This window comes from Coturnix japonica, chromosome 13 (genome assembly GCF_001577835.2).
Source record: "Coturnix japonica isolate 7356 chromosome 13, Coturnix japonica 2.1, whole genome shotgun sequence".
Lineage (NCBI taxonomy): Eukaryota > Metazoa > Chordata > Aves > Galliformes > Phasianidae > Coturnix > Coturnix japonica.
In genome coordinates this window covers 15180120-15207614 of record NC_029528.1, presented here as the reverse complement: position 1 = coordinate 15207614, position 27495 = coordinate 15180120, and the positions used below count along the sequence as shown (strand labels likewise).

At 62.4% G+C, this 27495-nt stretch overlaps 1 protein-coding gene across 4 annotated transcripts; it reads right to left on the bottom strand.

Moving 5' to 3' along the window:
* Positions 1 to 311: 311 nt before the first annotated feature.
* CXXC5 (CXXC finger protein 5) lies at positions 312 to 27185 on the bottom strand. 4 transcript variants are annotated; one of them, XM_015876317.1, is made up of 3 exons: positions 27068 to 27185; positions 4645 to 5643; positions 312 to 1332 (listed from the first exon to the last, which is right to left on the bottom strand). In XM_015876317.1, exons 2-3 carry the CDS (start codon positions 5428 to 5430, stop codon positions 1288 to 1290), a joined length of 831 nt encoding a protein of 276 aa, XP_015731803.1. In that variant the 5' UTR covers positions 5431 to 5643; positions 27068 to 27185; the 3' UTR covers positions 312 to 1287. The 4 variants fall into 4 exon arrangements, with proteins under 4 accessions (XP_015731803.1, XP_015731806.1, XP_015731804.1 ...); XM_015876320.1 differs by having other exon boundaries at positions 312 to 1329; XM_015876318.2 differs by lacking the exon at positions 27068 to 27185 and adding an exon at positions 26171 to 26260.
* Positions 27186 to 27495: the final 310 nt, after the last annotated feature.

The following is a 27495-nucleotide window of genomic DNA, read 5'->3' as shown; positions in this document are numbered from 1 at the left end:
CCTTCCCAGCCGGGGTGACACTGCACACTGCAACCCACCTGGCACCCCCTGTCCTGGGAGCACAGTGCAGCCCCCAGCCCACACAGCACAATGTGCCCCATCCCACCGACCAGGCACTGCAGGAGCCATCCCTGACACCAGACATTTCCTGCCCGGCGACCCACCTGGCTCACCCGGAGGAGCCCCTGCAGCACCAGCAGCCCCACACCCACCCTGGCCCAGCAGCGTCCCAGCAGAGCCCCCTGCTGCAGCACCGCCTGCAGGCCGGGCAGGTGGCACGTGGGGACAGGGAGAAATAACAGAGCTGTGAATGACGACACAAAACATGCATTCATTTTATTCACAAAACCAGCCTGGATCGCTAAAACATTACAAACAGCATTTCAATTTAATGGTGTGGAGAGCTGGAGACGGGGATTTGAACAGAAGAGAAAGATCGCTTTTCGGAACTGCTTCAGCACAGGTCCTGCGTGTCGGTTTGATTTCCATTCCAACCTCGGCCCGTTTACAAACATTGCTTCCAGGAGCGGAGCGCTGCAGCGCGGGGCTCTCCTGCACGTGGCATTTCTTGCTCTGCATGAACAAACTAACAAACAAGGACCTTTTTCTGCCTTTTTTTCCTCTCCTTTCTTAAATTCTCCTTTTCCTTTTCCCCCCAAACCGCCATTTGTGCAGCAATTGTTTCCTTCCGTCCGCGATTCCAAACCTCTCGCTGGTTAAACGTAGGCAGGTGAGCGGCGAGGAGAGGGGAACTACATCGCTTCAAACATATTCTCATTTATAAACATGAAGTCGAGGCATTCTAGAAACTATCCACTCTATTGGATGACGGGAAAGAATCAAATAAAAAGTATAAATGAGGGTGCAATTAAACAACTGTGCTAAATTACAGTAGTGCTTATTAGTAACTAGATTTGAAAAGGTTACTGTAAATTTACATTCCCTACACAAATACTGCATCTTTCACACATAAACAACATCAACACCAAAACACAGAAAGAAACTGATTGTCCATACTCTGTCTATTAAGTCTCGGTACTTTACAGATCCATTGCTTTTCTCTTTTGATTATTTTAATTGAGAGCAGTTAAATGTCTGACGAGGACTCGGAGATGTTAAACAAACAAAAAAGAATTATAAAAACAGGAATGAAATTTGCGAGAAAATATTTTTGGTTCTAAAGAGACACAGGTGCATCCATTCATTTCAGCCAAAATCCCTTGCCTGAGACAACACAAGCAAGCAGTGACATTGCACTTGGATGACAGAGCTTTGGGATTCCCGTTCCTACTGAAACCATCTGAACGCAGCTCCTGTAGGAAGCATCACCTTCTGGAAAGGAAGAGAGAAGGGGGGGGGCAGGACAGAGGGACAAGGCATTAGGAGGGCGGCTGCGACCCCTGCGGGGCTGTAGGGCTGGGATCTGGGGCTGTAGGGCTGGGATCTGGGGCCGCAGCTGCTGGAGCAGGCGATGGGCACCCAGCCCTGCCCAACCCCACAGCTCAGCCTCCAGCAGGCTCAGTGTGGGGCTCCCGGCTAAGGCAATGCAGGGCTGTGCTGCAGGACCCGCTGCCCACTGCCCGCTGCAGGGGAGGCCTGGAGAAGCCCTCCCAGTTTGTTCCCCATGCCACACAGCCACAGTGGCACAACCCCCGGCTTCCCCTCAGCCATAGTGAGCACAGTGGCCAGGCAGGTACAGCCAGTCCTGTCCCCACAACATCCCACAGCCCACCCTGTGATGGGTCGGACAGACGGCAGGAGGGACACAGCACCCACACAGGAGGCTGGGAGCAGCCGAGGTCCTGCTGGAGGCGGTGGGACCCAGGAGCTGCTGGGGACACCAACGTGTCCCAGGGATGCAGATGTTCCCAGCAGCCTCAGTGACCTCCCACCACCCCACAGAGCAGACCCAGCACCAGCTGTCAGAGGGACAGCAGGACAGAGCAGAGGGCACCCACAGAAGCCCTCTCCTTCCACTTCTCCACACCCAAACAAGCACGGGACAGCAGTGGCAGCAGCCCCAGGGCTTGTTGAGGACATTCCCCATCCCAGCCCAGCCAAACCCTGCCTGGCCACGAGGAGCAGTGAGGAACCAATGGGTTCTCTGACACCACCTGCAGAACAGCTGGGAGCTCCCTGAGCCCACGTGCTGCTGCACCAGAGGGAGACGGATGCTGGAGAGCCCCCCAGGTCCCACATCACACATCACAGCGGTGCCACAACAGGGAGCACGGCACCTTCCCAGGGCAGTGGCCATACCCTGCACTGGTACAGCCCCGCACCCAGCCCTGCTCTCCGGGATGAGCTGTGATCCCTGCAAACTGTAACCAAGGGTCTGAGGAACACGATGCGTCTGAGTCACGGGGCTCACAGCGATGGGCAAGGGGCAGCTCTTCAGATACCCCTCACCTGGGAGGAAGAGGAGAGGGAACTCCTAACAGGCCTGGGAGGTGTCTGAGGCAGCTCTCCATTACCAAAGGGAGACAAAGGGCTGTAGTGCTGATGCCCAAGGGCAGATCTTGCCTCATCCCTGCAATGTGACAACAACCACCACACCAGCATTAACAGGAGCAGCACAGTCAGCTCACCGAGGCTCTTACAGATGGAGGACAGCTCTATTGGGTAAAATCCCCATCGTCTGCGGCCTCCGTGTGCCCTACAGCTCAGCAGCAAAGCCCCGAGCTACATGTCCAGGGCCGCAGCTCTGCCGGGGGCTGGCAGGTTGCAGAGCAGCCCGGTGGGTGCAGGGTTGTGCTGCTGCCTGCTGCAAAGCCCACGACCCGCCTGGTCCAGCAGCCACTCCAGCAGGACACCAGCAGCAACCAGTTATTCAGGCTCTTTAGATGTGCAGATAAAGCTTAACGGCGGGATAGGGACTTAGCCTGATTTTTATGCCTCCATAAAGGTTTAATTCTATTTTTTTTACTGCTTGATTTTAGATCAATGTTTAATCACAGCTGCAGCCCCTGTCCGGGCTCTCTGAGGACGCTGCTGCCTGCACGTGTGGCATTCAGCCCTACCAAGGAGATACAGGGCGCAGGCTGACGTCTTGACCACGGCTGCTGCAGCAGCACTTGCTCCAAAACTCAGACAGCCCAGCGTCACCCACCATCCCCAGCCTCCACAGCCCCGGGAATGACAGGAGCATCCTCTGTAGGGCCCAGCACTATCAAACCAAAAGCTCTACCTGAGCAGCTCCGATCTCAGCCAGATGTGGAATGGGACAACAAATCAAGGGGAGCTTCACGGGCTCCCCGTGCTATTTATTGTCCCCAAACCAGCACCACGCTGGAGAAGGGAGCAGCTTGTCTGGCTGATGGGAGCTGTGATTCTATTGACCCGCTTTAGGACTCTTCCGAAGAGATGAACTTTTTTTTTCCTTTCTCCCTTTTTCCAGATCACTGACTCAGCAAATTAGAACAAGAATATAATTTAGCAATACAGCGGTTTGTGAAAGACACGGTCCCCCTCTCCTCATCCCCACCGCCCAAATAGATTTTTTTTCCCCCTTCACGATTCATTCGGAGCTGATGCTAATTGAAAACGTGGGACGTGGTTAAGGAAACAGTGGGTTATCTCTTGGGGAAGGGCAGAGCACAGGCCGTGCCCTCGTGCCAGGACGCACGATCTGGCCGATGTCAGGGTGACTTCTGGCCTCCAGCAGCAGCAGCGTAAGGATGGGGAAGCACAGCTGATGGCCGGATGGGCCACCACAAAGATCACACACAGTACGTGGGGGATTTGCAGAGGGGCCTCGGCACAGCACAGCTGCTCCCCAGTGCTCCAAGCCCTCACCCAGAGAACCGTGTGCCTGCTGGGTGTGCACGGCCCAGGGCAAATTCCAGTCCAGCCCACGACCCGGCCCACCCGCCCCTTCCTGCAGTCCCTGGGCCAGCAATGTGCCCTCCCTGGCTCACAGCAAGGCAGCCCCAGCCCAGTGTGTGGGTCGGCAGCTCCAGGGCCAGCACTGCTGTGACGGTACAGTCCCCATGGCCACAAAGCATCGCCCTGCAGAGCGAAGATGCAGTACGTGCAGGGAATGGAGGGGATGCTCGGCACAACATCCAGAGCAGGGCTGCATCCTGCACTGCAGCGGCCATCCCAGCACCCCTGGGAACACATGGACTCCAGGAGGCAGCTGAACCATGGGATGCTGGAAGCAGCTCTGCCCCAGTGCAGGCACAGCCCTGTGTGCTGGATTTCACCTGCAGCCACTTCCCACCCGAACACAGGGCTCCCCACTAGTGCATGGAATGAAGCAGCGAGCCAAAGGGCTGGGCTGCAGGCAACCCACAAACACGGCTTCACAGCGCTACCGCCCGCAGGTCTGTCCCTACAGACACCCCTGCCACCCTCCGACCCACACACCGGGTCCGGAGCTGCTGCCTGGTGCAGGAGCAGCAACACTGCTGCCCTGTGCTGCCTCAATGCTGACAAAGGGCCCCAGCACCAGGCATCCCCGGCCCTCACCCAGCACAGAGGGGCAGCCAGGGGCACTGGGCAGCACACACAGCTGGTGGTGAGAACTGTTAATGGAAAAGAAAAAAAAGTAGGAAGTACCAGGCGTTTTATTATCTAGGGCAAGATCCGAACCCAGGAGAGCTGCCCCAGGAAGGGTTAGGGTGCCTGACAGGGGCCGGTTACCTCCAGTGCTGCAGAAGGCTTCTTTTTGAGTTCTTCACATTTTCGGAATTTGCAAATCTGGTGGCCAGTTTTGCGATTCCTACAACTGCTGCACTGCTCGCAGTTTATCCGTCTTCGGCACGGCGGGCACATGCCACATCTTTTCCGTTTCTTTTTCCCCGAATTGATGGCAGATGCCAATTCATTCTGCATTGGATACTCTGCCAAGCCAGCCATATGGAGCGCGCTCTCTGCCAGAAACACGCCAGCAGGGGTCATAATGAAAAGGCCCGGGTTGATGGGAAAAGCCCCCAGGTAAGGAAAATCAGAGGGGCCGTTCATTGTCTCTGCAGCTGAGACCGCCTCCATATCAGAGATAGCAGTCCCGTGGTCACTTGCGAGAGGAATATGCTCCTGTACCACTCTTTTGAGCATTTCTGTTGACTGAGCAAACTGTTGTAGGGCGTTCTGTCCTTCTGAGGAGATTTCCGCCACCCTGTCTAATTTGCTCAGCATACTAGAGATGCTTTTGTGCTTTGAGGTAGAATTACTTTTATCCACAGTCGCATCGTTGCCGTTAGTTAAGGGGTTGCCTTTCTCCGAATGTTCGCTTACCGAGCTGCTGCTACCAAAGGTGGAATAGTGGGAGAGCGGACGGGACTTCTTAAGACTTTTGTTCAAAGGTTCGCTAATTATCCCACTTTTGTTCCTCCTCTCAGTGCTGACGGGGGGATGAGAGTCATCCTGGCTATTTTTTTCCGCCTCTGGCTTGTTCCCAGCGCCTTGATGGGAGCCCGAACTCGACATGGTGCAGGAAGAGGAACAACCAAAGCCAATGAGAAGCACCCCGAAGCGGAGCAGCCCCGCCGCCCTTGGCGCAGCACCCACACAGCGGCCACCGGACACAGCTCACGCGGGAGCACTCATCCACGGGGCGCGTCCTCCAGGCTGGGCCGCAAAACTCTGCAGCAGTTTCAGTGCAGAGACATAGTTGGCGGCTCTGATACAAAACACACGGCTCTGGAAGCAGAAAATAAAAGGGAGTTAGTACTGGTGAAAGCAAGCAGGCTTTTCAAAGCAGCTCTTCCTCCCCCTGCAACGAAACTCAGCGCCACGAACAAAGAAACTCCAGGGAACGGACCTTGGTGGAGATCCGTTCCGCTGCTCTCTAAAAGGGTGGCCATCCAGACACAGATGGGGGGCACAAAGGGAGCCCCAGCCCCACAGCCACGTCCCTGTGCTGCTGAAGGGCTCCCAGCGCTGCCTCTCCTCCCCCAGCGCCCCATAGCAGTTGTGGGGCTCCCGTCCTGCTCTGCTCCAGCAACACGCAGCCCTGCAGGGCCGGTGCCCGATGCGGGACGGAGCTGGAGTGTGGCACACTGCCATGGCTGTGCTCACTGCCTCCACGGGCCCTTGTCCCCAGGGCCGCGCTCACACCGGCACCAAACAGGGGAAGGGAGGCGAGCTGCAACATGCAGAGCTGCAGCACACACCTCCTGCCCACCCCGCGGTGCCATGACCCCCACATCCCCTGCCCACACATCACTGCAGGGAGGTGACAGAGCCCCCCCTTACTGCCACAGCCCCGGGGGGGTCAGGAGCAGCTGGGCCTCGTTGTGGCCGCCAACACTTGTTGTGAAATTCCTCCTCCTCCCCTCCCGAGCACGCACACACGCACAGGCACTGCCAGAGTAATCAGGCTTTAGAGAAAAGCTCCAGGGCTTAGCGGAGCAGGAACCCACGTCCCCACCCCAGCGGCAGCTGGGGGAGGGCAGTGCCTAAGGGGGCCCCTCGCCGGTCCCACCACCCCGGGGAGGGCCGGGCGCAGGTAGGCGACATTCCCGCATCCCCCCCATCCCCCCGCAGCAGCCCCACGCACGGAGCTCCGCGGGACCCCACGGCCCTGCACGGCCTGGCAGTGCCTGCACCGCGACACAGCCCGGGGCGCTGCCCACAGAGCAGCCCAGCAGCCGTTGGATGCGGACGGGGGCGAGGTGCCTGTGCCAAACATCACATTACTGGAACAGGAAGGCAGCCCATCTCACCCCGACGCAGGAGACAGCTCGCCTGCGGAGAAAAACACCCCCACCCTCGCACTAAAACCGCTTGCTTCAGCTGCTGTGGGATTTAAGATGCAGCGCGGATCGATGCAGGACTCGGGTTCCAGCCCGCAGCTCCGATTCACGTGGGAGGGAGGCAGCGCTGCGGCGCAGGACACGCTGCCCTTCCCGACGGCGGCCACGTGGGCGGCACAGCCCGGCGGGGAGGTGGGCAGCGATGCCGGGGGGCGCCGGGCAGCAGCGGAGCCCGGGCAGCTCGTGGGGATGGGTCACACCTCGGTGACAAAAGCTGCCGGCGCTGGGGCCAGGAGGGGAGAGCGGCAGGAAAAGCATCGAACGGGAGGATGTGAGATAAAGCGGCCCGGCGGCATTATCTCACGCCCGCCCGCGACCGCCTTTCCTGCGGCCCTTCTCCTCTTCCGCCCCTCACGGCGGCGGCCCCGCAAAGGGCGCAGCGCGGTGGGCGCTGAGCAGCGCCTCGGCCGGTGGCGGAGCAGGAACCACGTGCCCGGGGTGGGACGACGGGCTGGGGGTCCCCGGCCCCGCACGGCGCTGCGGAGCTCCCGGGTTCGCCCCACGCCGCCTCCTGCCCGCTGCCCCCGAACCGCCCCGGGCCGGCGGCAAAGAGCCGCGCTGAACGGAGCGGCGGAACCGTCCCCAGCTCTGCGTGCCCGGCTGGGATCCGCAGCCGAGAGCGACACAACGAGCAGCCCCGGATTTAGCGGCCCGCCGTGTAATCTGGTGCGGCCTGAGCCGCCGCTGACAGCGCTCAGACACCTTCGGGGCTCCTGGCTGAGCTGCCGCCCTTAAACCTCCACCACGTGCCGGCGGCCTCGCCGCGCTGCAGGACGGAACGAGCATCCCGAGCATCCCGAGCCCCGCAGCTCGGGACCCGGCGCTCTCTGTCCCCATCCGTTATTTCCAAGGGCGCATCTTCCCCTGCAATGGCCAGACCCCAACAGCACCCAGCACCCATCCCATCCCAGCACCCAGCACCCATCCCAGCACACAGCACCCATCCCAGCACCCATCCCAGCACACTTCACCCATCCCAGCACACAGCACCCATCCCAGCACACAGCACCCATCCCATCCCAGCACCCATCCCAGCACACTTCACCCATCCCAGCTGCCCGCTCCCGGCCCCGCACCGCACAATCCCCTCATTGTCCTGCCGCCATCTGTGCCCGCCTGGCGCTGCCTCGCCCCGAGGTGCCCACGGGCAGAGCCCCCCCCCCAACCCCCCGGTATCGCCCCGCAGCTCGGCCGTGCCGCCCCGGCCCCGCGTCGCTAATTGCCGGAGGAGGGGGATGGGGGTGGGGAAGGAATTAATTATCTTAATCCCGTCTTTATGGCTGACCCCAGGAAAAGCAGAGCGCGGCCCCCCGGCCCCGGCCCCCATCCCCTGGGGAAGGCGCCGTGCGGCGTCAGCTGGGTCCCTGTCAGAAGGTGCTTAGCCGCGGTGTGGCATTAAGCAGCATGTGATGCACCCGCGCCCAGGTCTGCGCCGCTCGGCTTAGGCTGGAGCCGAGCCAGGGCTCAAGGGGACCCACCAAGGGCGGGAGGGCCCCCAGCCCCCAGCACAGCGAGCTCGAAGCCGACAGGAGTCAGACAGTGCCCCGACAGCGGCGCTGCCTCCGGGGAGCGAAAACACAGCCCTGCCACCGCCTCCGCCGCCCGCGGGCTTCACCACCAAGAACCCGAGCTCTGCAGACCGGGCACCCGCTGCCTCCCAGCCCAGCGCCGCGCCGGGCTGCTCCACATCCAGAAACCGGAGCTGAACTGCGGGCACTGGGCGCTGTGGGTGCAGGAAGCGCCGAGCTGAGGGTGCGGAGCGCTGAGAAACGACGGACGGAGCTTTGCAGCCCCTGCGCTATTTCACCGCCTGCTGCCTGGCGTTACTGGAAAGCAACCGGCTCCCTCAGATGTAAAAACTCTTGTCTTTAAAAATAACTTCTGCTTTCCTTTAATTTTAAATAAATCAATCTGCTCCCGTAAGAGCCGCTGCTCGTTCAGCCATGCACAGACACCAACGGAAAGAGAGAAAGGGAAGGAAGAAAAGCCGGAGCCGGGCTGCTCCGAGACAAAGGGACAGAAATTAAAAGTTCAGCCCTTTAAATGCCGTAGCGCGGCTCCCTCCCCATTGTGCCGCTTGGTGGGCACCGGGGCCCGCCATTGTCTGGCCGGCAGAGGTGGAGCAGACGGACGACGGAAGGGAAACCAGCGTCTTTTCAGCCTCTAAAAAGGAGGCTCTACGTGGCTGTAATTGTGTCCACCGCGGGCTTTTTGTCCCCGCTTCCTCCCCCTCGCCCCTCCCCACGCCGTGGAGGCACGGCCAGCCGCCCGGCACAGCCCCCGCCTCCCAGCGACGCGCCAGGACAGGCGGACAGACAGACGGACGGACAGGCGGACAGACCGACCCCACAGCGCCGTGGCCAGCCCTGAGCAGGGCCCACGTTGTCACCGGTCGGGCCTGGAGGCACCGGACCCAGCAAGTGCCCAGCTGCAGGAGAGAGCAGGGCACGGGGACGGAGACCATGGCACTGCCACCTATGGACATGGGGAAACCAAAGGGAGCCAAGGGATGAGGGGAGAAGTCAAGGCACAGGGCTGAACGACCCTGCAGGACATCCATCCAGGGGGGTTCTAATGGTACCCAATAACACGCACAGATACCAGCAGATAAAGACAAGGGCACACTTCTCCTCTCTGTCTGCAAGTCTTCTCTGCCAACTCACAGCCCACAAGCTCTGCTCTTCCCATTCATCTTCCCCAAAACTGGTCCAGCCAGCAGCTCCGCTCACGGATGCACCAAATCACTGCCACCCACTTGGGTTCCTCAGGGCACCAGCAGAGGATGCAGAGGCTGCTGTGGGTTTGGGTGGTGCTGTAAGTGCAGGAGACGTGACCAGAGCTGGGCCGGGTCACCAGCTGGGTGCTTCCATAGAGGTGGTTCATCTCCAGAACGTTCTTACAGTGCTGGCAGTGGCAGCTGCTCCACTACCAAGGTGGCACGGGGGGACGCTAAGAAGCCAACTCCCGAATTAAAAAAAGCTATGGAAGATTAAATCCAGCATCTGGAATTAGCCCCGAAAGCAGATGGCTCAGCATCATGGCACCGAGTGGCTTCCACCAGCCTCCTCCTCACTCACAGCCGCTCTCCATCCACGCTGCCTCCCAGAGCAGCTCACAGTTCACACACTGCCCAGCCAGAGATGGGTGCTGGGCTCACACCAGCTCCGTGCACGTGTCCATGCAGAAGGCAATGCCAGCTCCCCGCTGGTTCCTGCCTTGCACAAATGCACTCAGACCAAGAGCAAAGCGCCCTGGCTTTCCAAGGAGCCTTTGACTGCTGCACCAAGCAAACAACCACCTCCACACCAGTAACAGGAGCCCCGTCGTCGTGGTGCCAGCAGCAGCTCTGTCTCCCCGCAGTGATCCAGGGTCCAACCTGCCCCAGCACACGACCGCTGCCACGGGTACCCCTGGGGCTGCCCCGTGCTGCCTGGCTGGGGAGCGTGGCTCCGTCCTGCCTTTGAGGGGCGGCAGTTATGGATTACGGAGCCTTAAATGTCAGACGACCAGGCGCTCCCTCGAAATCCACTTATCTCCTCTGCCACTTGGAAGGGCCAGAGCAGGGCGGTTATGGAGATAACGCGATTTGAAACGTCCACCCGAGTGTTTCAGGGCTCCATTTGCCCTGTGGACAACTCCGGGCGGCTCCTCCCCCTCCTCTGTTGGCGCAGCTGCTGCCCGGGGACGCAGCGAAGGCGAGCGCGACCACGGCCGGCCCCACAGCCCGGGGACAGCGGGGGCTGGCAGCGTCACCTCCCCCGGCGCGCTCCCCGCGTGGCTCATCCATCCCCCCGTGCCAAAGCTGCGCCGTTCACTGCCCAAATCCGAAAACGACTGTAACTAAAACCTACCAGATTGAGACTCGGGAAGGGCCCCCCCCGCCTCCCCCACCTCCCTCCAAATGGGATTGAACAGATCTGTGTTTGCAAGAGCCGATCTCGCAGCCAAGCAGCATCTGACATTCACGCGCCATGGCACGGCTCTGCTGGGGAGCGCTTCCATGGTCGCCCACTCCTCAGCGCCGCTCCCCACCCGCGGCCACAGGAGGCGGCACGGCTCTGAGCCGGGGCTGGAGAGCGGCTCAGAAACCCACCGAGTCCCACATAATGCTACGAGGTGCTGCGAACCCCCAGCCAGCCAGCAACCACCCCGCAGGGACAGGAGACGGGGCGCACCCTGGAGACGTGGCCTCAGTCCAGCAAAACCACCTTCCCTTGAAAAGCCCCCGGACCCTCCTGGAGAGAAACCTCCAGCACGGCCCCATCGGGCTGCCAGAGGAGGTGACCGATGGCATTTGGGGCTGCAGCACTCGGGGGCTGGGCTGACCGACCCCGCAGGAAGGACACTGGGCACATTTACTGCCCGCTGGGCACTGGCACATCCCAGCAAACAGAAGACACCAAGCCCACGGCTGAAGAACCCCAGGGCAAGAGCGCAGCACCACAGCAGGCACTGCTACCCGAGCACTGTGCACAGCAAGGGTGTCCAAGCAGAACTGGCAGTGTCTCAAAGGAAGGGACTTGGACCCTTCGTGTGGGAGGGGACACAAGCGAACCAAAGGAGGTTTGGCAGACATGCAGCCCTCCCATGTGCCAGCAGCACTGCTGGGACCCCCACCAAGCTGCCCCATGTGGCCCCAGCAGGAGCACTGAGCACTGCAGAGGGACCCCTGCCCAGGGAGACCCCCGCAGCCCTGAGCCATGTGAATCACCATGGCTAACAGATGGGCCGATTAAAGCATAAAATTACATGGGGTATAACTGATAACCGGGCCACAGAGAGACTGATCAGCAGCAGCAAAGCTTCTAGAAGTTAATTAAAAACAAAGTTGTAGGCACAACAACCCGGGAGTATTTGTTGGTGAAGAGTCCCAGACCAACCAGCACCACCTCCCTGAGCAGCCCCAGCAACCTGCACCACATCGCCTGTAATCCCATGAGGGCACAGCACACACCAAGGGATGCTCAGGACTCTGCATCCTGCTGCCCAGAGCTGCACAGCTGCCCAAACACAAGGACCCAGCCTGAAAGAGCCACAACAGGATGGGAGCAGCAAGGGTGTGGACCAGCCGGTCACCCTCTGCAGGCTGATGAGACGTTGGCATATGAGGGGATCTGGGAGCATCTCAGCTGCCCACACCAAAACCGACAGCAGCGACACGTGCCATCACCCCAAAGGCAGCCCTGTGCAGCACACATGGGCTGCTGAATGACTCCTTGTAGCACCAGGAAGGCGGCTGCGCCGTCGGGAAGCAGCCGGGGTCCACAAATGGCAGCTATTGACAGATGTCTAATAGGACGCAGAATAATCCCGTCTTCCTCTGGGAGGATTCGGGTCGCCCTTGCCCTCACTGGGGGCTTATCCATTGTCTGGATCTGCTTGTGGTTGTTATTTTTGGTCAGCACCATGTTTCACTTGGCCGTGCTTGCATAAGGAACATAGGAAGAAGAAGGAGAAAGAAGAGGAAGGCTGATGGCCGGGGTGGGTGGGCACAGCGCTGCTCTGTGCCACAGAATCCACAGCCCCAGCTCAGCACAGGAGCTGCCCTGAGCCTCCAGGGTCCGCATCCAGACCCCCAGCCAGGCACAGTGGGACTCAGGGGGGGCCAGGGGAGCACAGGAGCTCCCAGGACGTAGGAATTAGCTGCACCCCAAGACTCAGCGCTTCTCAGCACCTACCCCACTGCCTGGGCAGCAACTCACAGCACAGCCCTGCTCGCCAGGAAGGCACAGCGCTCCTCCTTTGTGCCTGGGCTCGCTTTCTGCCACACGTTCTGCCTGCAAAGCACTAAGACAATGAAAGGCTCCCTCCCCGCTCAGTGGGCTCTCACTCCTCCCGCCCCGCTTCCTGCAAGAGATTGAGGGCACGCTGCACAAAACCGACTCTCCCGAGCCTTCCCTGCGCTCAGTGCCACTTGTCATTCAAGCAACCCCGTGGCCTTTAAGCTGCCAAGGTACCAGAGCTGCTCCGGAATCGGAGTTAGCTCAGCTTCTGCCCTGGAGCAAGGAATCTGAAACACTGCCACTGGAAACGAAACAGAGCATCCATCATTTTTCTTGCCAGGAATATATCCAGCCTAAAAAGAAATACTGCCTGCTAAACAGCCAGCAACAAAAGCCCTCGGTTTCACCAGCAAAGCAAAGCCCAACATCTCGCCTATCGGTCATTTCCACGCAGCTCCTGATTGCCTGCCCTTATAAACCACCCGAACCAAAATGAGCAGCAAAGTGAGGGCTGGGGGGGGGGTAGGGAGCTGCAGGAGGAGGGCAATGGGATGGGGGGAACGGCAGGTCCCAGCCGGGATGCTCCAACATGAACTCGGCAGCTGGGAAGGAAGGGTGCAGGCGGCACAGCCAGGGATGGAGGGGACCAGAGCTGCCTGGCTGAGGCTGGAGCACACATCAATGCCGGTGCGGCCGCTCCCTCCAATGAGCCCCACTGCAGGGGCAGCCCCCAAAGTCCCCACGCCCGGCTCACCAGCCACCCCTGGCCAGCAGCTGTCACCCTGCTCTCCATGTCCCCTCCCGGGGAAAGGAGCCGTGCGTTCCCAGCCAGGCCCAGCCCCCAGCACAGGCACGCCAACCTAAATATCTGCAAGAGGCTCTCCCCTCCATGGGAACAGCCACTATACACAGAGTTCACATGCCCCAGCAATGCCTGATTAAACTCCCAAACTCCCAGGGAATACCCCTGAGGCTGTCTGAAGATAAGCTAGAAACGAGACCGCTCTCAGGAAACGCAGCAACTGGGAACGAGCAATCACATTTTTAAAATCTACAATACAGATCAAACCTGGGCGGGCAGCAGGCGGCCGCTCGAGCTCAGCATCCCCTGTGCCAGCTGTGTGCTCACAGGGTGCCCAGTGCTGGGGCGATGCAGGATGGAGAGACCAGGCAGGAACCTCAGGGCCCCAAACTGAGCAAAGCAACTGCTGCGTCCCCACTGCCACCAGCACAGCCCCAAAGCGATCACAGTGTCAGCCTGGGGTCAGTGAAGGCACAGCAGCACAGCATGTGACACCATGGGTGAGCTGGAGCATCACAGGAGAAGCAGTGAGATGACAGCTAGGTAAGGTTGCCCAAGGGCCTCCTTCCTTTATACCTGCTGCACACCATAGAGCACCCAGCTTCTTGTTTCCCACGGAGCAGAGCCACAAAGAGCCACAAAGCTTCCTCACCACAACTGCAAACTGCAATCAATGGCACTGAGACCCCCCAGAGTGAGAGAGAGCAGCCAGGAGCTGCCTGCTGCTGGGAACAGCCATGGGAGAAGGGGAGACATCGCAGCCATGACAACAGTGGGGGCTGAGGGAGACTCGTTCAGGACTCCCATTGCTCCATCCATCCATCCTGCAAGCACCAGGAGCACCATGGCACACAGAGCAGAGGTAAACCTGCACCACCAGCACACCACGCTCTGCCATGGGGAACACCGAGCTCCACCAGATTGTACTGCTGAGCAGTGCATGGAATGAGCCCCCCATCAAGCTCCTTGCTGGAGGGGTGTCCACCAGCTCCCCTGGTGCCTGACACTTACTGAAGCCGAGACCAAAGGTTTCTCCTTCCATTCGAGCTTCCCGGGACAGGATGGAAAAACAGCAGTCCTAAGCAAGAGGATGGGAAGAGTCATTGGGAAACACCTCCCACAGTGCCCCTGGATATACTGGAACAACAGCAAGAGGCTCCACCAAGGAACCCCAGTGTCCATCTTTGATCAGATCATGAGTTAGCTCTAGGGCTAGGTAGAGTTTCACTGGGATCTCACACACTGCCTCATCAAGAAGTGCAGGAGCTCACTGAGAGCCTTTGTGCAGGACGCTGGGCATGAGCAGCAGAAGGCACGTTTCCATTGCAGGCCTTCACAAAGACCCATGCTGCTTTCTTTCCTCCTTCACTCATTTCCAACACACTGGACATCCATGTGAAGGACAGGTAACGGTCCCAGTGCAGCAGGCAGCCCCATGCTGGGATGTGGGGCTGGGGGCTCAGGCTGTTTCTGGTGGAGCGGTGCAAGTCCCCAGCACAGCCCCCCGAGGCGCAGGGCTCACTGAGCTCTTAATGGGCTTATGGGGCTGCTTGGCTGCCTGGCTCCCCCAGCACAGAGCTGGGCCTTAAAGGTGCCGCTGGGGGCAAGTCACAGTGTGGCCACGCGCTGCCCACCCAGCACCAACGGCCCTGAGTGCTCAGCCTACACCAAGCCCTACCCTGGCCCTGAGCAGCCCCACACAGCCCCGAGCACAAGGGCAGGCATCTCCCCCACCAGCTGCCAAGGCACTAATCCCCACGGACACAGCTCCTGCTCTGGCCCCAAGCAGCACTGGCCTTGTCCCTGCTGTCCCCGTCCCCTCGCCTGGCCCTGCTGTCCCCAGGCAGGGTTGGGGTTCTCCATGGGAAGCCGTGCCGAGCAACCCCAAAACACCGACCCGCTCCTCCAGCACAGCCCCATGTCGTCCTGCTGCTCTCAATGGTGACAGCTCTCCTTCATGCTTTAACAGATTTCAGGGACTTGGACTCCCTCACGGAGATTTGTGCCCGTGGGTATTTTCAGAGGGGAAACATACATGTAAAGAAATAAACCAACAAAACCTGGGCAGGCGGCAGAGCTCCTGCCATTTCCATATCAGCTGCTGTACATGCACACGGCGTGGAAAAACCCGTCGGAAATTTCTGTTAGAAATAAAGGGAGAACCAAGAGAACACTGCGCTGGCTGGACACAGCATGCCAGGAGGGGCTGACAGAGCTGTTACGGTCTATTGGGCCAATAATCCACAAACTAAGACGGATTTATTGTACATGGCAGATCGTAACGGCTCCAAAGAAACCAGCGCTGTCTCCTGTGCTTCAAATTCACTTTCTTTGGAAAAAAGGGCCAAAATATGGCTTTACAAGATAAGATGCGAGGTTGTACCATTCTGTGACAGACAGAAGCCTGGGCAAACACGTATATGTTGATATATGTATATAAATAAATAAGGTATCTGCTCCTCCAAAGCCAGCAGTGCTGCATTACTGGCTTGGCGCTCGGTCGCTACCGCTGGATTACCAGTCTAGGTTTCACCTCTGCTAGCAAGCGGGATTTGCAAGGGCATTGTTTCCACCACAATATTAGCACCGAGCACACAGGAAGATAACGAGAGCGCTGGGCTCCATGGGATGGGGGCACGCAGGGCTGGGGGCCCTCGGGAGGAAGAAGGCGCGAGCCCCCAGCACTGAGGCCGTGTCAGGGCACACTGCTGAGCGCAGGCTGGGGCCGTGCAAGAGATGATGCTGGTAATGAACGCCAGAGGCTGTGCCATCTTCTGCAGCTCTGCTCCTGGGCACCTGCGTGGTCCTGCAGAGCAGCCCGAGCTGCACGGAGGAGTGGGGTGAGACCGAGCCTGCAGTAATTGCGGCGTCTGTTCAAATCACTCCAACGCTGGAAATCACGCTGGGCCCGGATGAAAGCTTACAGTGCGGATGATCATATCAGACTGGGATAAAAGAGGATAAGCTAACAGGTTTAGTGCACAGCTTGTCTGAGTTGGTGCTGCCGCAGAGGGAGGAGAGGAGGCTCCCGCTGACCCAGGGCCCTGGCGCATTGCCTGGCACAAAGCACTGCCTGGTCCTGGTGCTGCAGCAGCACCCAGCCAGCAGCCCTCAGTGGGGCAGCACCTGGGGGTGGGCACCGCATCAGTGGGGCAGCTGATGCCACATGCTCTCTCAGCAATGTGCACCGTGCCATCCACCCCAGCCCTGAGCAGGGCTATGAGCCACTGCCAGCCCCCACAGCCCCAGGTCCCCAGCACCTGAGCTGCACTCAGTGCTCCGAGCGGCGCTGCCACGGGGGTACATTGAGATGGCACCAGCTCCCTGTGCCAGCACAGTGGGCAAAGATGGGCCGGGGGGTGGTGAGCTCTGGGGCAGGGATGGGGAGCAGGGATGTGGGGGTTGGCCACCAGGGCAGGGAGGGAAGGAAGGCGGGGGCTCCGACTGCTTCCCGCGCCGCAGAGGGAGTTTAGCCGAGTAATTAGAGCAGGAGGCTGTGAGTCAGCAAACGATGCGTAACCTCGCCGATGTTGACAATGAGGCAAAAGATGGCAGTTTCGACTGAGAGCTCCCGATGAAAGGGCATATTTATATATGCAAGAATCAGAAACTCCGAACAATCGCACGGCTGGTGACCCGCTCTGCAAAACACGCTACTCTACAATGACTGTCCAGCTGCCAAATATTTGACGGCTTTAAAAATAATTGGAAATAGAGACGTGTCTGCAGCCTAAACCTAAAGGACCAGGGGAGCGGGAGGAGGGACCAGGCGGGCCTCAAAAACAGAACGACAGACGTTGGGAAGGCGCCTGCCAGCCTCTCCTCCAGCATCCAAGGCCGCAGCCAGCCGGAGAGCGCCGGGCTCGGGGCTGACCTTGACAACACCACACTGCACATGGCCCAGAGAGAAGAGCCACCACCGAGATCCTCCTCACACAACTGCCAGGCTGCTGGATTTATACCGAGGCGAGCGCCGGCCTGGAAGCAAATCCCGGCTGCAGCCATGGCCTCGTCCCTCCCGGGGCCGCAGTCGGAGGCAGCAGCGCAGGTAGGGAACGCTCCTCCCCCACGGTGCAGCAGCCCTGACGAGGAGAGTTTAATTAACCCTGGAAAGCAATCGTTAACCATCCAGCGCGGAGAATCGATGCGGAAGGGGCAGCTCGCTTCGGAGGGACCATCTGCTTCGGTGCTTTGGGGAGGGTGCGCCCACCACCCACCTGCCCACAACTCCCCGGCCCCACAGAGCCCCACGGTGCCCCACAGCTCCATGGCCGGGCTGTGTGTGAGCGGGCAGCAGAGCCAGCTGTGCTGCAGGCAGCAGCCCCAGGCACCCAGCAGCCCCGCGCTGCCCCTCGCCTCGCTAATCTCTCTTCCCGTAAAGCCCCAGGTCTCTGTGCCACGTGATTTCCTATCAGCCACAGCCCTTGTTCCAAATACCACCTCTCCGGCTGCTGCGCGGCCCCACAGCTCCAGTGCAGGAGAAGCCCCACGGCTGCCGTGCCCCACACCGACACGCTGGGGATGTGGGGTGAGCCGGGAGCCCAGGCACCAACCTGGGAAACACCTTCCCCATAGAAGGTGTCCAGGCACCAAGGATGGGGGATGCTGCAGCTCCCCACCACAAGGACACCCCGAGTCAAACCCTACCTGAAACAGGCGGGGGTGTCACAGGGATTTGCTTAAATCATCAATCTGTCTTTAGAGGGCTGGTATTTTTTTGCTGATAAAATCGCAGCCTCTTCCTCCTACCATCCTTGGAGGCATTTCTTCCCCAGCCCAAGCACAGCGGGCGCAGCTGGGCAGGGACAGGAACCCCGGAGCTGTACAAGCCCCAGCAGCCCAGCAGCACTGTGTCAGGAGCAGGGCAGGGAGCCGCAGCGCTGCACACATCCCGGCCAAGCCATGGTCATGCTGCATCCCCAGCACAGGGATGTGCAGAGCTGCTGGCACTGGGACACGGGATGATTGATTGCATCACAAATACAACAGATCCACTTGGACACCAGTCACAATCATGGTCTCCACGCAGGCAGAGCACAACATCCAGGGGTCTGGGCCAGCATCTCCCACCCCAGCACCCCTCCAACCCACCCTCAGCACACCCTGCAGGGACGCAGCACAGTGCAGACCCACAGGAGGGCACAGACCCACAGATCCCCAGCAGGCGGGGATGGCACAGCACAGCCCTGCAGCAGGAAGTCCTGCCCCTGTCCTCACACTCCCTGGGGGCAGCAGGGCTCCCAGCCGCTCCGCTCCCACGAGCTGCCATGGGAAGCAGGGTGGCAGATGGGCCCTGGGACAGCACTGCCCTGTGGGACTGGAGGCGACTCGCACTGAGCTCGTGCCCCCGCTGCCACCCAGCCAGCAACGCTCGTCCCTGATGCCGCTCACATTGCAGGCCGTCCCTGTGCCAGCCCGATGACACGGCTGCAGGAGGTGGCTCTCAGAGGGGAAATGGCTGCGCTTCACCCCTCCAACTTTCCACTCACTACAGCAATGCCTGTTCCGCTCCCAGCTGCCAGGAGAACGGCTCTGGGCAGGGCACAGCCCCGGGGAAGGGGGGACCCTGTGCTCCCCACACTGACTGCAGCAGCACAACCAGCACCACGGGCTGGCACCCAGGAATGTACCCAGAGCACCAACACACCTGGTTGGCACTGGTGGGAGGCAGCGGCCCTGGAAGCTCACAGACCCCCCACCCAGGGGCATCTCTGCACCTCAGGGAGCACCAAGGTGCACCCAACCAGGCACACACAGACATGGGGTTTCTGAGCCCTGCACAGTGCTCACACCACCACGTGCATCCCACCTCCCTTGGCACAGGAGCTCAGCTGCAGTGGGACAGTGGGTCTGCTCCCCAGCTCCCACAGGAGTTCTGGCAGCTGCAGAGCACCCTCCTGCTTTCTGCAAAGCAGGGCCACGACGCACAGCCCATACGCAGGGGTGAAGGCTGCCAGGATGTGCAGAGCCCTGCTTGCCTCCCAGAGCACACCACAAACGTGGGAGATGGGCCCCAGCTCCAGGAATCCCCTCAGCCCTGAGCCAGAAACACAAACATCTGATGGGAGAAGGGAGCAGGGTGAGGATTCACCAGGGACCCCGCCTGGCCCTCATGCTGCTCCAGCAACGGCTTGGAGCCACCCCTGCTTCCCATCCTGCACCAGAGAACCCCTCCAGCCCCCCAAGAAGGGATACCCCAGTGTCCTCCCACAGATTCCCGGCACCTCAGAGCCCCTATTGAGGCCCTGTGCCTGCAGCACAGTGGGACACGGCTTCATCTGACGGATGCTCAGCACGCAGCTGAGATCCCAGGTCCCAGCTAATCCCGGAGCTCTGCAGGGAGCCCCAGGCCCATCTGCAGGGTGAGGGTTGGGGCACAGGGAGCCTGACGCACGGGAGAGCTGTGGCCGGGAGGGGGGGGTGATCTGCTCCCACCTCCTCAGCTGCTCCAAGTGTTTTCCAGCCTTCCCTGTCGAGTTTACGTCCTTTCAGATTAGCTGCCGCAGCCACGGCCTCGCAGCGAGTGTCAGGAGCTGCCAGCATTCGGCTGCTTGCAATTACCGGCACTCGGCACCGGGACAGCAGCCCAGATGCTTCCACCCGCAGGAGCCCCCAGCACCCACCCCTGGGGCTCCCGGCACCCCAGGCCATACAGCCCCCACCACCCCCCCCCCCCCACCCCTCCTGCCACAACCACCCCTCGCTCAGCTGCCTGCGAATCCATGTACGTTCATCTTCACGGTGCATCAGTGCAGGGAAAAAACAGCTTTTTTTTTACAGCCTTAATCTCTACCTGGGGTCACATTCACTTAATCCTCCCCGATCCCCCCACGCCTTCACAAATAAAAGGGTCCATCCTGGCCGGGCTGTGTGCCCCGGGGAGGTGCGGGCACAGAGCAGGGGAGCAGCAACTTCCACCCACCAACTGCACCCACCGAAGCGCTGCATCACATCCAAGGTGACTCCTCTTTTCCCATTCAGATGGATAATGAGCGCTTTTAAAGGCTCTTTATTTAAGGAAACAAAACCTGATGGTGAGGAGGGAAGCACACAGCAGCGTTAGGCGGATCTGGACACACCGATGGATGGAGGCAAACCTCCAGCTCTCATCCTGACCCCTGGGAGCTCAGACAGCGGGAGGAAGGATGACAATCAGCCTCGTGGGAAGGGAGGACCCCAGGGAAGGACAGCAGCCAACTGAACCCTGCAATCAGCCTGAGGCACCTCCAGCACAGCGCCCAGCCCAGGGGGCAGCACAGCCCAGCACAGCCCGGCCCCTGCTCGGCCCCTTCCTCCATCACGCCCCTGCTAAAGGCCAGGCCCAAACATTGCTCGGCTGCTCTCTTTGCAAAGTATTTCGACACCTACGTGATAAAACAAACTCATCAATAGAAACGCCCTGACGGCTGGCTTTCCCCTTCCTTCCTTCCTCCTCCGCACGCATACCCAGCTGCTCGCTTTGGAAGCGTCCATGTGCGAGCACACAGCTTCTCCTGAGCCAAACGGCGTCAGGCTGGCACGGCGCAGTGCTGCAGGCAGAGGGAGGGGGCTCTGGGGCCGGGCAGCAGCCAGGTGCCACCCAGCCATGGGGACAGAGCTGAGCTGGGGATGGAGGGGTCAGCAGGGCTGCGTCCTGTGCCCACCGTGTGCCGGCAGCTGCAGCGCAGCACGACCCTCTGCCTCACTTTCCCCACACACACCTCCCCATCCTCAGCCCTGGGGCTCAGTCCCTCCACCCTCACTGCAAATCTCCCCCCGCCCCAGGCAGCAGCGGGTGCCCCCCAGCCAATGTGCCCCACGACAACTCGCTGTGGCAGCGCAGCCCCCCCGGTGGTGCAGCAGCACAAGCTCGGCCGCGGCCGGCACCTTGCTGGGATTTGCAGGCTGTCCTGATGCATTACAGCGTGGACGCCTCGCGTTGGCTCCCGGCCCCCCGTCACACCAGTCCCCCCCCATCCAGCTCTGCAGCTGTCCTGGGGCCGCAGCTCCCACGGGCAGAGGGATGCGAGGCTGTTCCCAAAACCTCCCCCTCCTCATCTCCCGCCTCGATTTTCCTGCCCTGGCTTTAAATAGCAACTTCAGCTGAGCCGGAGCGCTGACAGACTCCCACTGCCTTCTCCTGCAGCGCAGCGCGATGCAGCACCTCCCCATGCAGCCCCCACCCGGCGCTGGGCCCCACCATGCTGCCAGGAGCTGTGCCCCCTGCCCCCTGCCCCCATGTTCCCTGCCCCTGTTCCCTGCCCCCATGTTCCCTGCCCCTGTTCCCTGCCCCCCTCCTGGCCGCCAGGGGTGAGAAATGACGTCATGAACAGCTCTGTAGGGTCAGTGTCCATACAGGTGCAGAGCTGAGCGGGGCACCTGGCAGAGCTGGACCCCATGGGATCTTCACAGCCTGCACCCCGTGCCCACCCACATCAGCCCTTGTCGCCCCCACCCCCCAGCAAGGGACACCGCTGTCCCCAGTTCTGGGCCCCACCGGTGGCACCACAGAGCCCGTGGGAGCCCCCTCCCCATAGCAGCTATCAGCCATCCCCACCCCATAGCTCACACCACGCCGTGCCCTGCGCTGTGCCCACAGCACGGGATGCTTGTGGGAGGGGGAACGGGAGCGGAGGGCTGGGGAGGAGTGTGAAGGAACCAACGCCTCCTGCGTGCTCTGTCCGGAGCCAGAGAACGAGGCCATATTTGAAATGCTTCGCATACCTCCGGCCATCAGATTAGCGAGATGAAGAAGGTAAAGCAGAGGGCAAGGCGAGCACTCCTGGGGCCGGCCATGCTCGGCCATGCTCACAGGGTATGGAAATGGGGGAAACGTCCCAGCAGTGGCACATGGGGAGCCAGGCAACAGGGACAGCAGGGACAGCAGGGACAGCAGGGACAGCACTGGTGCGGGGGGACACCACAGTGCCAGGCACTGACCGCGGCCCGGAGATCAGGGATGGTACCATGCCAAGCTGCACACAGCATCAGAGGGCGCATCGCCATGGACCCAAAGCTTCATTGAGCACAGCACCACAGGAGCCCCACGCGCCATCCCAGCACCAACAGCTCTCGAGCATCTCAGCCCCAGACAGAGACATGGGGATACATGGAACAGCCTGTGGGGCAGCCAGCCCTGGGGCCAGGGCCATGAACAGAGAGCAGCCACACCGCCAACATGGCATCACGCAGAGGCACGGCCGGGAGGTGCCCAAGTGGAAAGCTCTGAGCTCAGGGCTGGACTGCAGACAGCTCTTCTCATGAAGCCGGATGGAAAACAAGGCACAAAGGCCCGAGGGCAGGTCTAGCAAAATACATGAGAAATGGTGACCCCAGGACTCGCTGGACACCAAGAGACCACCTGGGGTCAGAATGGATGGAGCTGCTCGGGCACAGATTAAGGCTCTTGAAAGGAAGACTGTGGGAGATGGATACTGCCCAGACATCTCTACAAAGAGCTGGAGTGGAGACAAGAACTCAAGGCAGGATTGCAAAGGCAAAATTTAACCATCCATCACACCACGCTCCCAGGCAGGGCCAGAGCTGCCCCGACACAGCTGCCAAGTGCCAGCACACCAAGCAGTGCTGTGGGATGGCAGCAGGCGCAGGGGGTGAGCACCCCAACACATGCACTGAGGCACACACCTGCACCCTGCCCTGGACCATGCCCAGGACACAGCCGGCACCAGGCTGACACCAGAGCTGAATGGGTCCCACCGTGCCCAGCAGCATGGAGAGCAGCACAGCACAGCACAGCACAGCACTGCCCAGGACAGCACAGCACAGCCCAGCACAGCCCAGTACAGCCCAGCACAGCCCAGTACAGCCCAGCACAGCCCAGCACAGCACCTCCCCATGGGTCCAGCTCCTCCCCCACCACTGAGTGGTGACATCGTACAGCACAGTGCCCACGGACACCCACACTGAGCTGCCTGGGGAACCACATCACACCGTCAGAGAGGGACGGAGCCACAACCCAGTGCCTGTCACTGTCCTCACCTCTCTGAGCTGCGGCACTAAGAGCATCGCGCTTGGACAGGCAGCACACAGCACTACACCTCTGTGCCATCAGCTGCAGGGACGAGGCCAACATGAAACCCCACAGCACCGTGCTATGGAGGCCACAGTTCTGCATTCTGTCAGCGCTAAGGATGCCCAGGCCCATGGGAGACCCTCTGGTACATGCAATACCACCTGAGCAACAGGAAACAGAGTCACATTCCCAGATCCCACAGCAGGACCACAGACCAAGTGCCAAGCCTCAGCACACAGATCCAGCAGGGCCATTATCTCACTCCCTTTCCCACCTCACAATTTCCCTGCCTGGGTGCCCCATAAAGGCTGTTCCCCCCCCAGCACCCAGCCCCGAGGCTCCAGCAGCACCTGGCTGGGGCAGCAGGATGGGGGGCTGCCAGGAGGCCACCAACCCCTGGGGGTGGCACATCGCCCTGCAACCACCAGCAGCAGCTCCACGGCCGGAGATGCCAGTGGGGCACCCAGGGCAGTGACAGCCCCGCAGAGCAGCGGGCACCCAGGGCAGCAGGACGGCCTTTGTTCCACCTCTAGAAAAACCAGTGACCTTAAAAATCCTTTTATTCATCTAATAACAGGCTGCCACCTGCACACGGTGATGACTGCCATCCCAGGCTGCACAGTGCCCTCCACCTGCTTCCAAGGCACAGGGAAAGGCAAGCTGGGACAGAACCACCCCAGCACAGCCCTGCAGCACAGCACAGCCCTGCAGCACCCCAAAGGGAGGGGGCAGAGGGCAAGGCAAGAGAACTGGTGCCACGAGTGCAGCGACACGGGCGGACCCATAGGTGCCCTTCACCCCCACCTGCAGACACCCGACGCTCCCCCATCACCACTGGGGTCACAACTCGCCCTCGGCCACCCACGTGGGTCACCCCGTGCTCTCCAGGGCCCCACTCCTGACCTCTTTTCCCCTGGCCCCACAGCCCCCCATCGCACCTCCCCACCCACCGACCCGTGCCCACAGGTGCTGAGGCTGCCAGCCAGGACCCCCCTCAGCCGGGGCCACGAGGAGCCCCTGAGCGGCCCCTGAGCTCCCAGGAGTCAAAGTTGAGTCAGGGGAAAAGGAAAGGAAAAAAAAAAAAGAAAAACCTTTTGAGTGCAATATTTTAGTTGAGCAACAGAGCATGAGTAAAGGACGGAGGCTTTTCGTGGTCTGGTGAGTCTAAGCTATGAGCTGAAAGTTTAACTATTAATACTCTTAATCAAGAGGTTGCTCCTACAGCCGGGGTTTGGGAAAACAAACGCACCATCGGGGCAGGAGTGGAGGAATCTGCTGGGAGATGGGGCCGGGCAGCCCCGCACCGCCCCACCGCAAAGCTGCCGGCACGACGTGGGGCTGCGTCCGGCCCGGCCGTGGGACCGCAGCCGGCAGGGACCGGGACGGGGCGGTGTGAGCAGCACGTGGGGCCGAGCGGGACGGAGCCGCACACGGGGGAGAGGAGACAACCCCGGGGAGGGGCCGTGCCAGGGGGACCCGGCATCCCCACGGCCGGACATCGGAGCGCGGCGCCCCGCAGTGCCTGGCCGCAGCCTGGGGCCGCCCACGGGTGCTGAGCCCGCGCAGGCTCCCGCAGCTCCTCTGCACCCCCCCCCCCCCCCCCCCCCCCCCCCCCCCATCCCGTCATGGGACCGAACGTGGGAGCACGGCGCCCACCGACCCGCTCCGCAGGCTCCGACCCCCCCGGGCAGCACCGCGCTCCCCGCATCCCCGCCACGACCCCCCCCAGCACAGCCCGGCTCGGCGCCCCGCACGCCCCCAACGTTTCCCACGCGACGCTGCTCACGGAGCCGCGGGGCGCGACACCCCCCGCCCCAACGCCCGGCGCGGAGCCCCCCACGCGCAGCGCCGCGTTCCCGTCCTCCCGCTGCACGACGGCCCCGCCGCCCTGTGCCGCCGTGGGGGGCCGGGACGCAGCTCTGCGCGCGGCGGGGCCTTTGTTACTTTGCTTTTGTTGTCACCCGCTGGCGCGGCCCCCACGGCCGCTGCGGGGTCAGGGCACGGCGGTGGCGGTGGCGGGGCGGGGGGTGGGGGTGGCAGGGGGCCGGGAGCCCCGGCAGCGCCGCCACGGCCCGCGGGAACACGGTGCCGCACAGCGGCCGCGGGACGGCTCCGGGTTTGGGTCCCCGCTGCGCGTTGCGCCTGTCCACGGGCCGCGGGGTCACAGCGTTGGACAAAGCCGGTACGAGGGGCACGGCACGGCACGGCTCGATACAGCACAACACGGCACGGCACGGCACGGCACAACACGGCACAACACGGCACGGCACAACACGGCACAACACGGCTCGGCTCGGCCGCTACCAGCAGCGCAGCTCCCGGCCCGGCGGGCGGCTCCCGGGGCGCGAGGCCACGCACGTGGGAGCCGTGGGGGGGGTGGGGGACACGGCACGGCTCCGAGCACCGCGCGGCCGCCGCCGGGAGCAGCTTTGTTGGTGCGCGGGACGCGGAGCTGCCCCCTGCCCCCACGGCACCATCCATCACCGCCGCGCAATGACCCCCGGCCTGCGGGGCCCCGCGGGAAGGAGCGCAGCGCCGGAGCCGGATGAGATGAGAGGGAAAAGAGCGGCAAGAAAATACAAACGGGGGGGGGGGCAAAAAAAAAACAACAACCCGACGAAACCCGGCGGGGCCGCGGTCTGCGGAGCACCGAGCGGGGACCGCGGCGCTCGGTCATCACCCGCCGCACCGACCGCGCTCGGCTCCGCCGTCATCCCCGGCGCCGCCCGCCGCTCCGCTCCGCTCCCTCCCTCCCCTCGCGCCCGTCGCGGGGCCGGCGGCGGAGCGGAAGAAAAATAATAATGATGTTAACGGAGGGATTTACTTCGGGAGAGGGAAAAACCCGACACGCCAAAAAAGCGACGAAACGACAAACCCCCAAAGTTCGGGACTTGTTACGCACGGCTCCGCCGCGCCGCTCCCACGTCCCCCCCGCTGCCGTCGCCGCCGGAAAACGCGCACCGCCCCCGGCCGAACCCGGCACCGAGCGCCGAGCTCCCCCCGCCCCCCGGCCGCGCTGCCCTCCCCGCGCCCGAGAAGGTCCCCGGGGTGCGGCGCTGCACCCCCCCCCCCGCCCCCTCCCGCCCGGCGCCGCACAACCCTCCCCCCCCGACCCCCCGCCTCCCCCCCGTGCTCGGCGCTAGCGGCGCCCCGCTGCCCGCCGCCCCCGCGCCCCGGCCGCCACCATTGTCACCCGGGAAACGGCGGCGGGCACCGAGAGGCGGCGGCCGCGGGGACGGGGAGCGGGAGCTCGGTGCGGGCGCTGATCCCCCCCCGGCCCCGCACCGCACCGCGCATCCCGCCGCCAAACTTTGCTCGCCGCGTATCGGAGCGGAGCGGCACCGCCGGGCGGAGCGCAGCGCGGAGCGGAGCGGAGCAGAGCACGGCACGGCACGGCACGGCACGGCACGGCACGGCACGGCACGGCACAGTACAGCACCAGCACAGCACAGCAGAGCGAGAGCGGGATCAGAGCCGCCCCCGGCCCAAACGCCCCCCGCCAAACTTTTTCCCGACACTTTTCCCCCAACTCCGCCCGCCGGGGCAGCCCCGCGGTACCGGCACCCACCGACGGGCCGGGCCGGGCCGGGGTCGGAGAAGGGGGGGGGTGGGGGGCGGTCGGGGAACGGAGCCGCTCCGCGCCGCGCACCGAGCCCGGGGACCGCGGGCGGCCGAACGGGGCCGGGTTCGGCACCTGCCCGCAGCGCGGAGCGGGCCCCGCCGGGAGCGGAGCCGAGCCGGGCGCGGTGCCTCGCCGCCGCCGCACACCCACCTCCACATCGCTGCTCGCTCTGGGAGTGCACAGCCCCCGAATCGCTGCACGGCGCTGCATCGGCCGCTGCCCGCGGCTGCCGGCAAAACCCGGACCGGACCGGACCGCCCCGCGCCGCACCGCGCCGAGAGCCGCGCGCGCCCCCCGCCGCCCGCCCCGCTCCGTGTGACCGAACCGCGTCCCCGCCGGGTGCGGCCGCGCCGTGTCCCCGCTGTCCGCGCGTGTCCGCGCCGCGAGAGCCGCCCCCTCCTCGCCCCCACGGGTGTCCCTCCCTCCCGTTGGCGCCCCGCGGCCCCCACTGTCCCTTTGGCCGCCGTTCGGTGCCACGGCGCCGCGCCCCCACGAGTGTCACCTCGGCGCGTCCCCCCGTGTCCCGCCGCTCCCGTCGGGAATCGCAGCCGGGAACCCCCGTGTCCTTCCGTCCCCCG

Excerpts from the sequence above, each read along its gene's own strand:
- CXXC5 (XM_015876317.1), bottom strand. The coding sequence starts at position 5,430 with ATGTCGAGTTCGGGCTCCCATCAAGGCGCTGGGAACAAGCCAGAGGCG. Across the intron at positions 1,333-4,644 it reads AGCCTTCTGCAGCACTGGAG|AAGGTGATGCTTCCTACAGG; the intron begins GTAACCGGCCCC and ends CTTCCTTTCCAG.